The following is a 14,487-nucleotide window of genomic DNA, read 5'->3' on the forward strand; positions in this document are numbered from 1 at the left end:
GCTATTTCTACTATTTCTATTGCTATTTCTTGATCAACAGATTGTATTATTCTCCAATGCAATAACAGTACTGAAATGAAGGCTATAAGGGCATTAATGGGAGCCCTTTTTTTAAGTAACTAATGCGTTGCTGTTCACAGTAACGCATTTTTGGTGTAAGTAATCAGTAAAGTAACTGAGTTACTTTTGAAATGAAGTAACTAGTAATGGTAACTAGTTACTGGTTTTCAGTAACTAGCACAACACTGCCGGGGACACATATTTATGTATAAAAGACATAAAAGAGTGCATTTTGCATGATAGGTCCCCTTTAAGGTAAAACAGTACAATGGAAATGCTAATTAGATACATGTGTGCTTATTGTGTTATGTTAATTGACTGAGAAATAGTGTTTATGCATATGGTATATGTTACATTTGATTTAAATATCTTGGAAAAGGCGCACACACAGTACTTTTGACTAGGCAATGGATTTAGCTAGGAATAATATGAGTCCTAAATCCAATGTTTACTCAAGGTAAATTTGTATTGTATCTTAGAAGACTTTTACATATTTGAAAATGCTGTTGCCTGATGCTGTAATGAGCATAGTTTTGAGTTTTGCTTTTGTTTTGGAGTGACTTGTGGAGCTCAACATAAAGCTAACGTTTTCTGCCTCTTTTCTAATAGAGAGAGGTGGAGAGCCGGAGGCTTGCAAAAATCACACAGGACTTAATTGGCACTCTGACAAGACCGCAAATTCAGTTCCAGTTTCATCTCAATGTTAAACTGACGAAGAAATGTTGTTTATGCCGAAAAAAAGAAAATGAAGATCTCAAATCAACACAAATCATACTCATGAATATGATGCCTACAAAATGATTGCAACCAATGTTCCTCTGTTTTACGCCCTGATTGACCTACCCATTGTTCTGGATCTGGCAAGACTGGATGAGGGTGGTGGAATAGAGGAAACACTGAGAAGGAACAAGGCCAAGTAATACCAGAGCTGTCGCCTTCAGTTCAATAACACCAAACTTGAAAGGGTGAGAAAGAGAATCAATCAATCAATGTTTATTTATATAGCCCAATATCACAAATGTTACATTTGTCTCAGTGGACTTCACAGTTTGTACAGAATATCAGTATGACAATACGAGAGAGAAGAGTTGATGCACAGAGTATTGAGACAGTAGGAGGCCAAACTAAGCTGCCAAGAACCAGCCATGAAGGTCAAGAGTCTAATGCTGCGTACACACAGCGGCTGTCAGCTGTGTTTACTCAAGTCCGTCAAACAAGACGCGCTGGCAAGGGGGCTGGGCTTATCTTCATGTTGTTAATATCCGTGTAGTCATTGATAGATACCAATGACAACACGGATGAACATATTTTAACGTTTTAACGTTTCAAAATGATGCCGAAATAGCAACATAGTGATACCGGTTTGTAAAATATATGAGTTAATGCTTTGATAAATGTGCAGACAAGATGACAGGCAAAACACTTTTAAAATGTGTGTTTTCAGCCGCGTCATGCGTCAGCCGCGTCATGCGTCAGCCGCGTCATGCATATGCCGCGTCATGCGTACGCCGCGTCATGCGTATGCCGCGTCGTGCGTGCGCCCCGTCATGCTCGCCACCTGGAGCCAATTCACGTCTCGCCGTGTATTTGCATTGACTTTACAATACATTTAATCGCGATGCGCCCCAAGATCGCATCGCATCCGGTGTGAACAAACCCTAAGTGCTTTCTATGTGAAAAAGAAGCTCCAGTATCTGAATTCAGACAAGTCATGACAATGTTTCTGAACAAAAGGTTGAATGAGCTTTGTGATGGAAAACTTATTTCAAAGCTAAGTGCTGGACATGCCATTGCACTGGAATGTAGGTACCATGTTGAATGCTTAGCAGACCTGTACAACAGAGAGAGAACATATAGCAGAACAATCCAAAGAAAGGAACGGGAACAGACACCAGGACACAATGCATACCAACAAGCATTTTCTGAACTAATAATTTACTTAGTGGAGACAAAATCAAGCACAGAAGGTCCTGCAGTCTTTCGACTTGCAGTGGTCAAACTTCCCCGGCAATGGTTGCAGAAGCTAGGGGTTGAGGTACCTGAGGTCAATTCCACCAGACTAAAGGACAAGCTGCTTGCTGAAATACCAGAACTGGAAGCTCACAAGCAGGAAGCTCACAAGCAGGATAGAGATGTACTTCTGGCTTTCAATAACAATGTCGGCTTAGAATTATCACAAGCCTCTGACTACAGTGACGCAATCATCCTTGGTAAGGCAGCCAAAATATTGCGAAGGCAAATGCTTAACCACAGATCCACATTTGATGGGACTTTTCATGAGGGATGTATTGAGGAGGCCATTCCATCAAGTCTGCTACAGTTTGTGGGCATGGTTGAACATGGGGCTGATACCAAATCTCAGATGAGATTTGGTGCATCAAAGACGGACCTTGCAATTGCTAGTGCTCTCTGTGAGTTTGTCGTCGTTGGTCCCTGGGCAGGGTTCCTGATCTCTTGCCTCATGTTCTGGATCTCCCTCATCTGCCCTCCTGTTTCTTTTAAGTGTTCCTGGTTTGTTATAGTTTTCCTTTTGTTCAACATCGCCTGCTCCTGCAGTTTGTGTGTTTGTTTTGTACTAACTTATAATTTAATAAAAGCTTGATTTAAGTTTATATTCCTATATCCACCTCCCCTGTTGTTGTACTGCATTTGGGTCCTGCATCCTTACCCTCACCAGTGCGAACTTACCACAATGGACCCAACAGTACTTTTTGAAGAGGAACCATCTGGGTTCCGTTCTATCAGGGGTCCCCCAGATGCCGGCTCCTTCTGCCCCTCCTGTTGTGTCAGGGTTCCTGCAGACGCTGGATCCCGCTTCCTCTCCAATCCAGTCGGCGCCCTGGTCGACTCCTGCCCCCTCTCTGCTCTTGAGGCTGCTCGGCTCTTGTTTCCTCTCTGCTCCCGAGGCTGTCCCTGCATCCCCCAGGAAGGTTTCCCCGCCATCCTCAAGATAGGCACCACTGTGCTCCAGGCCGTCCTCTAGAGGGGCCCCGCCACCCTCCAAGCCGCCCCCAAAGTTTGCCTGCCGCGGGCGGCCTTCGTATTTTGAGTTTCCCCAAAGCGGGCATGGGCGCCCTTTTGCCCAGCCCCCAGAGTTTCCCCGCTACGATTAGACCCCCTTCTCTGCCTCTGCCTTGCCCCCGGGCTGTCTGCCCGAGACCCCCTTCTCAGCCTTTCCCCCGGGCCGTCCGCCCGAAACCACCTTCTCCGGCCATCCGCCTGAATAAAAGCTCGCTTTTTGTTTATATTCCTATATCCAATATTTTTGTCCTGCATCCTTTCCCTCACTGTGACATAATTGGTTGAATGTTTTTAAAGTATCAAATCGCACACAGCCAAGCAAGTGGACTCGGAAACATTTTAAACATTACATAATCTCAAGCCAGTGTCCCAGATGAAATCATTAGTATCAACTGCCAGCTTTTCAGAAAAAAGGCTTAAGATGATAAAGTAAATATTGTAAATCAGACTTTGAAATGCATGATTGCTTCAGGAGGAGGTGTCAATTCTGCTCTCTACATTACCATTTATAACCATAATCTTAACCTTGGCATGAAAAGTTTCAGTAGACATGTGCTGAGACACGTGAAAACTTTCTGTTACAGATCCAGTGGATATTTGCTGTCATTCGTTCAGTTCTGTGAGTATTCTGACATCAGCTTCACTGCTACATATCTCCAGCTTAACCGTTACAATAACTGGTACAATTTGTATGTATTGGGAATGTATGTATGTATACTAGAAATTACTCAAATTAATACATGTGTAGCCTTCTTCTAATACTCATAAATAATCCACAGCTGCAATAGGTTACTGCAAGGCTGCATCAATTGAGGGAATGTTTTGTGACATGGGTTTTGGCCATAGGCAGCGAGTGGAGTTCAAGATAGGGAAGGCTATTATTTGACCAACTATCATACTTGTTACAACATCTTACAATGGAACAGAAGATGTTTTTATGTTTATAACAGCAATTATATGCAGCTGCTGACCCAATAAGGGACAGCACTAGAGCGACAGGGGACTAGATGTTTTTTGCTGGAGCTAAGGCATTTTGACACAAATAACAGCAATAATAATATGATATAATAGCTTACTAGGATACAGAAGGATGAGATTCTACAATGCCAGACTAATATGCAACCCTAGGCTCACAGCACATGAGAGAACTTGATAAATATACGTTGACCCTGCGGCACTAACTGACAGTGTTGATGCAGCCCATGAGACAAAGACAAGTTTCTAAGGCAACATTTTGTGAGTAACGTTAGGCTAAACGCGACACACGACATGCTGTTACAGTTTCTAAATGCGTCCCTCTGATCCTTCTGACATAGTTAGTGCCCTGACAGTGATACATTATTATTATCTCATCACTCACTAAATTTGTTGATTATAAAAAATGTAGCCTTATACTACAGCCTGATATTTGGAGCCGCTAAACATAATGGAGCGTAGCAGTAGCCTGTTTAGGGAACATTGTTGTGCACAACAGAAACAGGACTAATAATTTAGGGAAGGCTTCACCTTCTCTAACCTTCATTACCCGAAGCCTCTGGTTTTGGCCGTGTTCCACTGCAACACTGTCTCTGGGCCTTTTTTTCAGTACAAAGAGCAGCTGCTTGTTAAACCTATAGTGTCTACCTTGGTTCCAAGAAACACCAATGACACACAGAGCATTTCAATTACACGTTAGACCTGTTTCAAATTCATGAGTACAAAGAGTAAAGCAAACTAATTATTTGTGGGATAGGCAGCGCAGGCTGTTGAACTTGCATGTACATCAGTGGAGTTTCACAGAGACACCAACACCATATTTAGCAATATGAACCTAAACTCAAAAAGATACCTTTACATCTATCAACTTGAAGGTACCAAATCTTTAAAATGAATTGGTCAGTACCATAGCTATTAAAGATGAACAATAAGAAACAGCATTACCCTAAGATCTAATCTGGAGCTTTAGATGTATTTAGTGTTCTGAAGACTTTGCACAAAAAGATACTTTTGAACATGCGCATGGCAGGTTAAGTATAACAAACACAAAGAACAGCTAAACTGAATCTTTTTACTTACATTTCAACAGATGTGTCCTGATGGAGCCAGCAAGTTATCCAGAGAATCTAAAGAATAAAATAAGAATGAAAGATGAAAACAATCAAAATCATGCTCCGTCTTACAGTGCAAAGAGAGGCCAGTGGGCCAACAAGAGGGAGTTCATTTTGTCAGTATCCGGACAGATCATTGGTCTGGGCAATGTTTGGAGATTTCCATATCTGTGCTTCAAAAATGGAGGTGGTAAGAGCATTTAAAACATCTTATTGTACTGCCCAGGAGGAAGTTAGATAAGTAAAAGCTGGAAAATGTATACCCTTTCATGCATGATTTATAAAAAAAAGTGTTTTTATTGCTCTTGGGGCATGAAAAACAACATTTGAACTTTAGTTTTTTTTATCTAGTTTTTTCAAATTGTCCACTCAGGTGGACAGTATGCGTTTAAGTTTGAAGTGAAGACATGTACATTTTGAAAAAATTATAAATAAAGATGTGCAAACTTAAAATTACATTATAATAACATAAGTATATTGATTTACGGCCCACAAAGATATTGCAGATGACATTTTCAAGAACAATAGCAGTAACAGTATGAATTGTAGTTGAAATATAGCCAGTAATGCATGACGTACACTTTAGTGGACAGGTGATCAATCATAATTTCCTGCAAACATAAAATCAATACTTGAACAACTTATGAAGGATATGATTCCTTAGTTTTTACTTGATGTCACCAACATTTTTATACCTGCAGGGTCCATAAAAGGATTGGCAAGATAACGACGAGTGATTCAGTCCATCTGGCTTTCTGTCGTCCATCTTGGTTTAGAGAAATGTATCATGCACTTACTGACTTGGCACTGAGTGGCAGTGTATGGGATGATGCAATTGGGTCCTATGTAGTGGCTGGTGTTCAACTATGCCATCAAAACCCATGCATATACAAAAAAACACCTTTTGAATAGTTGTCCACTGGTAGTGACCTCTATGCGTGAAAGGGTTACATAATTTATTCTTTGTATTTTTGTCACTATAGTTTATTACTTGGATACATTATTTTCTTTTAGGAGCTTTCCTGATCCCCTATGTAGTGTTCCTGTTCACGTGTGGAATTCCCATCTTTTTTCTGGAAATATCTCTGGGGCAGTTAACTGGTCAGGGTGGGATCACATGTTGGAGGAAAATATGTCCCATATTTGAAGGTACATAACTTCAGATTCCATAGAGTGCCAAAGTATTTCAAATATGTATATATTGTTACATTACTGTTGTGTATCAAATGTTAAAATGCAGTTCTATTTTTGTCAAAGGTTTAGGCTACGGCAGTCAAGTTACATTGTTATACAGTGTGGTGTATTACATTGTCATCCTGGCTTGGGCCTTCCTCTACCTCTTCGTCTCCTTCCACACCGTTCTCCCCTGGGCCAGCTGCAACAACACCTGGAACACAGGTAAACATCGGACTGATATTAGTGCAAAGGCCTTATGTAGGTACAGAATTACTGTGAATGGTCATAAATGAAGTTTCTATAACGGGTGCGCAAATCTTTTTAATTTTGTCTCACTAAGCTGACTTAAAGGTTATATATTTGGAGCATTAAGACAGCAGCAAACATCTATTTTCTATATTAAGATTGTTGTTGTTGTAGTATAGTAATGGCATCCTGAACGGAAAATGAAGTCACAATCCCTTTATGTTTAATTGTAGTTTCTCTGTACTTTTTACTGTACTCAAGTTCCCCACAAGGTTAACACTGCAGCTCTGTCAGCACTTTCCTGTTGTTTACAATGTTCAAGATGTCCATCCATCTTCTCCCACTTATCTTTTATTTTAATTTATTTATTGTAATCGTTTATTTGAACCGGGACAGTGCACATTGATGAACACTTTAAAACAAAAATAATGCTTACAAGTGTAAATGAGCCGGATTATAGCTCTGAGCTAATTTCCATCCATAGTCCCGTCACATAGAACATATAAGAATATGACATTTATATACATAGCAAAAATAAATACATGATTTGCAGAAAGAGCATGAGCAGCATACAAGCATAAAGTGCAAGAGAAGATAAAAGAGCTACATAAAGTGCAAGAGGAGATACCCCTGTATTAAAGTGCATTTAGCCGTGATTACACGTCTGTTTGTTGCTCAACCATTCTTTAAGTTGTCCTTTAAAACTATTGAGAGTAGGACAATCTCGTATCTCAGTTGGGAGGCTATTCCAGAATGAGCTGCCTTTAATGGAGATGAGATTTTGTCCAAAAGTTGTCCGTCTATGGCAGGGGTTCCCAACCTCTATTGTGCCAAGGACCGGCAGATACATTAAAAAAGAATCGCGGACCGGTTGTCAATTTTAGCTGATTTGAATATTTACTCACCAGGTGACAACAGAGGCTAATTGTATTTAACAGCCTGAAGAAATACCAATATGCATCCAAAACATATTAACAAAGTTTAAAACCAGGATACAATTAAAACAAATCAGGACCACACACATATTGATATAACTGAAATGTCAGTGAGACCCCTGGGCTTGTTTGCCAGCCATAATCACCTATGGAGTTGGCAAGATGTGTGTAAATTACTGTTCATGGTAATTTGAAAACAAATGCCGTTGTTGGACACACCGAACATACACCCACACACACACAGCGGAGCTGAGCAGAGCACATACAAACACACATCATTCGCCTTTGTGACCGGACATTTCCTTCATACAACAAGTAATAGGGGGAATAATCGGGCCATTCGATGTGTGACACATCGAATGGCCCGATTATTCCCCCTATTACTTGTTGTATGAAGGAAATGTCCGGTCACAAAGGCGAATGATGTGTGTTTGTATGTGCTCTGCTCANTACACACCGCCTTCACTGTGTTCCCCACTGCAGGCTGCTACGTTTCAACCACACACACCTCTACACTCACACACATCGAATGGCCCGATTACTGAGACTGCCAAGGCANTGTATTTGTGAATGAAGCGCCATCTCCTGGTTAAAACCTGAAATTGAAAATCTGGCAACGCCCTCTTGGAAAATAGTGGGAGGGCTTAACATTCCTCTATACTGGTTTTAGGCAGGTCGTAGGCAGGAAGACTGTAAGCTGGAGTCTGAAATTACAGTGCTAACAAATAGCTCTACACCCCTGGCCGCAATGTCCTTAAAATGAAGTCCGAGTTCGAAATATATCTCAAATAATGAATGCACTGCCATTTCCCCACATAAACATAACAGTCTGCGATGAAACGGTTGTCTCCTGTGCTCCACTTCCTATTGGCGCACCGGTAACTTTCTCTGCGCACGAGAGGCTGAGACCTTATGCTTACCAATTTTGATTTATTTTGTATGTTTTGGATGAAATAGTATGACTATTTTTTTTTTAATAAAATATTTTTATATATTCATGATTCTGCAAATATTACGATAAACTCATACCTATTTCGCGGCCCGGCAGTAACACCCCGGGGGTTGGGAACCCATGGTCTACGGTGGACTTCACAGTATCCTCTGTTTTCTGACCTAGTCCAGTGTGTTTTTTGTGGATGAATGGCCAGTCGATGTAAACATTTATAAAAAAAACACTTACTTTTAAAAGACTTAAAAAAGTAAGTGGTCCTTCTGTGGTCCGGTCGCGGAGGTAGCAGTTCCATCAGAGAGCCCCAAATGTTCCTTTCCCTGGCCACATCAACCAGCTCTGACTGGGCGATTCCAAGGCGCTCCCAGGCCAGCGACAAAATATAATCCCTCCACCTGGTCCTAGGTTGCTGGACGTGTCTGGAAAACCTCCCTATGGAGGCGCCCAGGTAGCATCCTTACTAGGTGCCCGAACCACCTCAACTGGCTCCTTTCAATGCAAAGGAGCAGCGGTTCTACTCCGAGTACCTCCCGGATGACTGAACTTCTCACGCTATCCCTAAGGGAGATGCTACCCTGCGGAGGAATCCCATTTCGGCCGCTTGTATCTTGTATCCGCTTGGGATCTTGTTCTCTTGGTCATAACCCATCCTTCATGACCATAGGTGAGGGTAGGAACGAAAAATGGCCTGGTAGACAGAGAGCTTTCCTTCTGGCTCAGCTCTCTTTCGTCACAGCGTAAAGCGTCTGTAGTACCGCTCCCGCTGCCCAGATTCTCCGGCCCATCTCACGGTCCATTGTTCCCTCACTCAAGAACAAGACCCCGAGATACTTGAACTCCTTCACTTGGGGTAAGGACTCATTCCCTACTTGGAGTGGAGAGTCCATCGGTTTCCTGCTGAGAGCCATGGCCTCAGATTTGGAGGTGCTGATCCTCATCCCAGCCGCTTCACACTCGGCTGCGAACCGATCCAGTCAGGGCTGAAGGTCGCAGACCGATGAAGTCATTAGAACCACATCATCTGCAAAAAGCAGTGGTGCAATCCTTAGCCCACCGAACTGCAGACCCCCTCCTCTACGCCTTGAAATCCTGCCCATGAATATCACAAACAGGATCGTGACAAAGCGCAGCCCTGGCGGAGGCCAACCCTCACCGGAAATGGGTCCGACTTAATGCCGAGGACCCGGACACAGCTCTCACTTTGGGAGTACAGAGATTGGATGGCCCTGAGTAGAGACCCCCTCACCCCATACTCCTGCAGCACCTCCCACAGTAACTCCTGGGAACTCGGTCATTCGCCTTCTCCAACTCTACAAAACACATGTAGACCGGATAAGCATACTCCCAGGCCCCCTCCAGGATCCTTGCGAGAGTAAAAAACTGATCCGTCGTTCCACGACCAGGACGGAATCCGCATTATTCCTCCTCAATCTGAGGTTCGACAATCGGCCTGACCCTCCTTGAAGCTTCTATGAGACATACAAAACGGAGTATGCAAACATGAGAATATGAGACTGCTAAACGTCATCACGTCCAACATTAGCCACCTTGAGCTTAGCGGTGTTGACGAGTAGCCATAATCTTGTGTTTGCTTTGCATGTTAGCCGTTGCTATGCTAACTTCAGCGTTGGCCTACAAAAATATGACATCAGAGTGGTTTTTGAAAAGCCTAAAAAGAAAGATCTAATGACAGATATTTCCTTTGTTAAACAATTCAACCTGCAGCATCAACATCTTTATATTTCACCTCCGTCCTCTTTTGCCTCACCATGTTTACAAATGGAAACACGTTATAGAAGGTGGCATGGCTGGATCTCTACTCTGATACACGACATGGGACAAATGAACGCAGATGACTCCTCTTCTCGTTCAGGGGTCAGCTGATTTCATGTTATCTGATCCAGGTATTAAAGAGGGTTTTACATTCCTCTCAATCATCTAATCAACATGTATATGAGCCATGACCGTGAGATGTTTGAACAATTCTTAATACAGATTTCTGTAGATTTCCTCTGACCTGCCTGGCCCTTTAAGAAGAAGGTGTGCACTTCCCCTTTAAATGACTGAGCCTCTAGTCAAATCCAAATAAGTGAATGATTACTTGCTTAGCATTCACTTACAATATGTTTTCCTTAGTTTTTGCCTCTTAAGAGGGTATTTAACTCATATTCTGTCAAAACTAAATTCAGTCTCATTAAGCTCCAAATGAGGTGCAAATGATGCCACCTGGGACACGGTGGAACTAATTCCAAAAACCCCCCCTAATTGGCCACGGCCAGCAGGTGCCAGAATAGTAGGTCTTAGAGGACAGCAATCAGGTGGCTCTGTTTTTTCACTCAAATAGAGGAAGACTGTTGTTTTGTATAATGTGATGGTTTTTATTAAATGTTTGAAGAAGATCCTGATTGATTAACCGAGTGAAAGTGTTTTTCATTCGAGTCGCCATTCTTTTGTCTGGAAAATCAACAACTGCATGCTGGTAAAGTATGTAATTCCCACTTTTTTTCCCAGCTAGTAAGCACTATCTTTGAACTTACAGCAAAATTATAACATGAAATTCACCCCTGGTGTCCTTCTGCCTGTGCTTACTGTATATTATAAAAATGCTTGCCATGTAGGCTGTGTTTACTGGAGATGAAAATGCTTTAGTTAGTGTTGTAGCTGAGATTATTCCTGTTCCAATGATGTATGGGATGCATTGTTTTGATACAAGCAAGTCAGTGTTTCATTGTGTACTTTCAACTGCAGTATATGGTCCGGACCCACCGGTGGGCCCATCAAGTTCAGCATTCACTGCATTCACTGTGATGAATATATAATAAGACACTTATGATAATGTTTTCCTCAATGAACATTTATTAGGCCTCTCCCTAAGGGGCCTTTCCCTCAGGGGCCTCTTCCTGGTCTGTTGACTGTTGGTCGGGCTCATAGTCTGGATCGTCCTCTATGTCTGGTTAAATCTCCTCTTCATCTGGTTCAAAACATTTATCCCGAGCCTCTGACAGAAAATTGCCTAATCGGTCGCCTGCTCATTGTGTCAATGAGTCGAATGTGAGTAGGGCACAAATATAACTGCAGGAGGGACAGTAATGGAGGGGAATTAAGCGTGAGAAAGTGAGAGGTTTTTCTTTGAGGGGCACAGAGCTTGCACCTGTGAGAAGGTATGATACATTGTATCATACAGCGTGGGAAAGTGAGAGGTTCCCGTAACTTAGAGTAAATTGTTTTGTCTGGAAGGTGTGGGGGGACATAAGCACAATAAATTGTGTGTGTGTGTGTGTGTGTGTGTGTGTGTGTGTGTGTGTGTGTGTGTGTGTGTGTGTGTGTGTGTGTGTGTGTGTGTGTGTGTGTGTGTGTGTGTGTGTGTGTGTGTGTGTGTGTGTGTGTGTGTGTTCCATGCACATAATATACTCATACCCATTCATTTCCTATGGCAGTCAATTCTGACCGAAAACATCATGGGTGTGACACTGTTGAATAAATCACTCAAAATTCAAAGCAAGTGGTGATCATCAAGTGTATATGTTCAGAGGCTGTTCAGAGGCCTAGTGTGGATGATAACATAAGGTCTGGAGGCAATTGGATGAAAAACACAATGATGATTTATGATTAAAAACAAAGTCACTCGGTCAGATTTGACCCGAAAGGCAAGAGTTAATGGGATATACACAATCGCGGTTCTAGACCAATTTGACTGGGGGAGCCCTGCTGCGGCCAGTTATTTTATGAGAGGGGCACATTTAGTGCTTAACAAGGGAGACAAAGACAGCATTCAAGTTTTTTAAATGTTCAGTTCAGTCAGGTCAGTTTCTGTTTAAATAACACAATTGGTGGGGTATTAAATACAGTATTTATGCAGCCAAATTTGGTTTTTAATATTCAAATATTTTTATTGAGAAGAAGCATACAAGTGTAAGCAGTAGTATATATTCTTTGGGGTGGAAATCATGCTTCCCTTTTTCCAACATAGAAGACAAACATAACAGCCAGCAAGAAATAATACGGAAGAAAAAACATAGCATGACAGGAAAAGCATGATTAATGCCATACCCATTCATAGTGGGAAAGAACATACAAAAGTATACTGTATATCTAATAACAAAATTAAATTAAATTGTGAAAAACAAAAAACAGAGTGGGGCAGATGAGCCCAGATTACCCATCCCTCCCTCCCCGAGCAGTGCCACCAAGCCATTAAAAACGATTGTTTGTGCAGTGCACTTCAGCCTACCGTCCCTCTTATAAATGAAACCATTGGACCCCACATCCTTCCGAAATCCCCCAGTCTATCTTTTAGGATATATCGAATTCTTTCTAAATGCAGAGTATCAGTCAATGCCGTAATCCAAGCTTTAAAACTGGGCACATCCTTTGATTTCCATAACAGGAGAATAAGTTTATTTGCACAGAGGAGGCCATTGGACAGGAGATGAAGTTGTGCATTTTGAAGTGTGTTACATTGATCAGATGTGCCCAGTATCACTAACACTGGATCTGGTTGTAGTTGGACTTTAAATGCCTTTGAGAAGAACGAAAATATTGCGACCCAAATGTTCTGTAGTTTAGGGCATAGCACATAGCTAAGAAGTAAGTCTGCCTCTGATTGTTCACATTTCTCACAGGTTGGTGACAATTCGGGAAAGATTCTATGGAGTTTTACTTTAGAGTAGTGCAACCTATGTAACATTTTGAACTGTATGAGACATTGCCTGGCGTTAAGGGAACATATACTCACATGTTTCCAGGCCTTGTCCCAGGTGTCCTCTGCTATTTCCTCACCAAACTCTTTTTCCCAGTCTTTTTTTATACATTTTGTATCAACTTGTCCATAGTCTTGTAGTACGTCATATATAAATGACACTGTGTGTCTCTCTGCTAAACAGTCTATCAGACAGTGGTCAAGCTGCAGTCTCAAAGTCATGTAGGTGGGTCCTCACATGATGCCTAATCTGGAGGTATTTAAAGAAATCCGCCCTAGCCCGCCCATACTTTACCTGAAGCTGCTGGAGTGATGCAAATGTACCACGGATGTATGAATCACCGACGCTACCCACTCCTAACTCTCTCCATCTGTCAAAGGTTCCATCCATAATTGAAGGGGTAAACGATGGGTTTGATGATAGGGGAACATTGAAGGACAGGGCCCTAAATTTAAGTTGTTTTGTCATTTGTCTCCAAATCTGAATGGTATTATGAATAATCGGGTTATTATTATAGTATGACTTTTTAAGATGCACGGGACACATAACTATGGCACCAAGAGAGGAGGGTAGGCAGTCTTCTCGTTCCAAGTCAAGCCAGTCTGCGAGTACAACTGTCTTGTCTAACCAGTAGGAGACACAACGAATATTTGCCACCCAGTAATAGCGCATAAAGTCTGGCAGAGCTAGCCCCCCTTTTGTCTTATTCTTGCACAAGTGACCTTTCTTAATCCTATGGGATTTATAGTTCCAAATAAAGGGGAGAATTATCTAATCTAGTTTTGTGAAAAACGCTTTAGTGATATATAAAGGTAAGTTCTGAAAAAGGTATAACAGCTGAGGGAGAAAGATCATCTTCACTGCGTTGATCCTACCTAGTAAGGAGATTGGTAGTGTTTTCCCAAACTCTATTTTTGTCTTAAATGACTCTAGAATGGCCAAAAAGTTTGCGTCAAATAGCGAGTCAAATTTGTTTGTGATCTCTTTTCCTAGATAGGTGAATTTTTCTGAAGCCAATTTGAATGGAATGCTCTCTAGCTCGCTTTTGTCCTTACAGTGTACTATGAATATAGTACAGTGTAAAGAATCACCTCGCTTTTGGTCCAATTGATTTTGTATCCAGAAAAAGAGCTAAACAGTTCTATGGTCTGTAATAGAATAGGAACCGAAGACTGTGGTTCCGTTATAAACATCAAAATATTGTCCGCGTATAGTGAGATTTTATTTGTAGTGTATTTTGTATTGTAGCCATGAATCTCTTTGTTGGCTCGGATTGTTTCGGCCAAGGGCTCTAATGCAAGAGCAAACAGTAG

At 41.8% G+C, this 14,487-nt stretch overlaps 1 protein-coding gene across 1 annotated transcript; it reads left to right on the plus strand.

Annotated features, from left to right (window-relative positions):
• Positions 1–5,201: 5,201 nt before the first annotated feature.
• Positions 5,202–9,215, plus strand: LOC104952276 (sodium- and chloride-dependent GABA transporter 2-like). The gene is made up of 4 exons (XM_010779069.1): positions 5,202–5,358; positions 6,183–6,317; positions 6,426–6,566; positions 9,139–9,215. The coding sequence occupies exons 1-4, from the start codon at positions 5,202–5,204 to the stop codon at positions 9,213–9,215; spliced, it is 510 nt and encodes a 169-aa protein (XP_010777371.1).
• Positions 9,216–14,487: the final 5,272 nt, after the last annotated feature.

Source organism: Notothenia coriiceps, unplaced genomic scaffold (assembly GCF_000735185.1).
Source record: "Notothenia coriiceps isolate Sejong01 unplaced genomic scaffold, NC01 NC01_scaffold00019787, whole genome shotgun sequence".
In the NCBI taxonomy this organism is placed as follows: domain Eukaryota; kingdom Metazoa; phylum Chordata; class Actinopteri; order Perciformes; family Nototheniidae; genus Notothenia; species Notothenia coriiceps.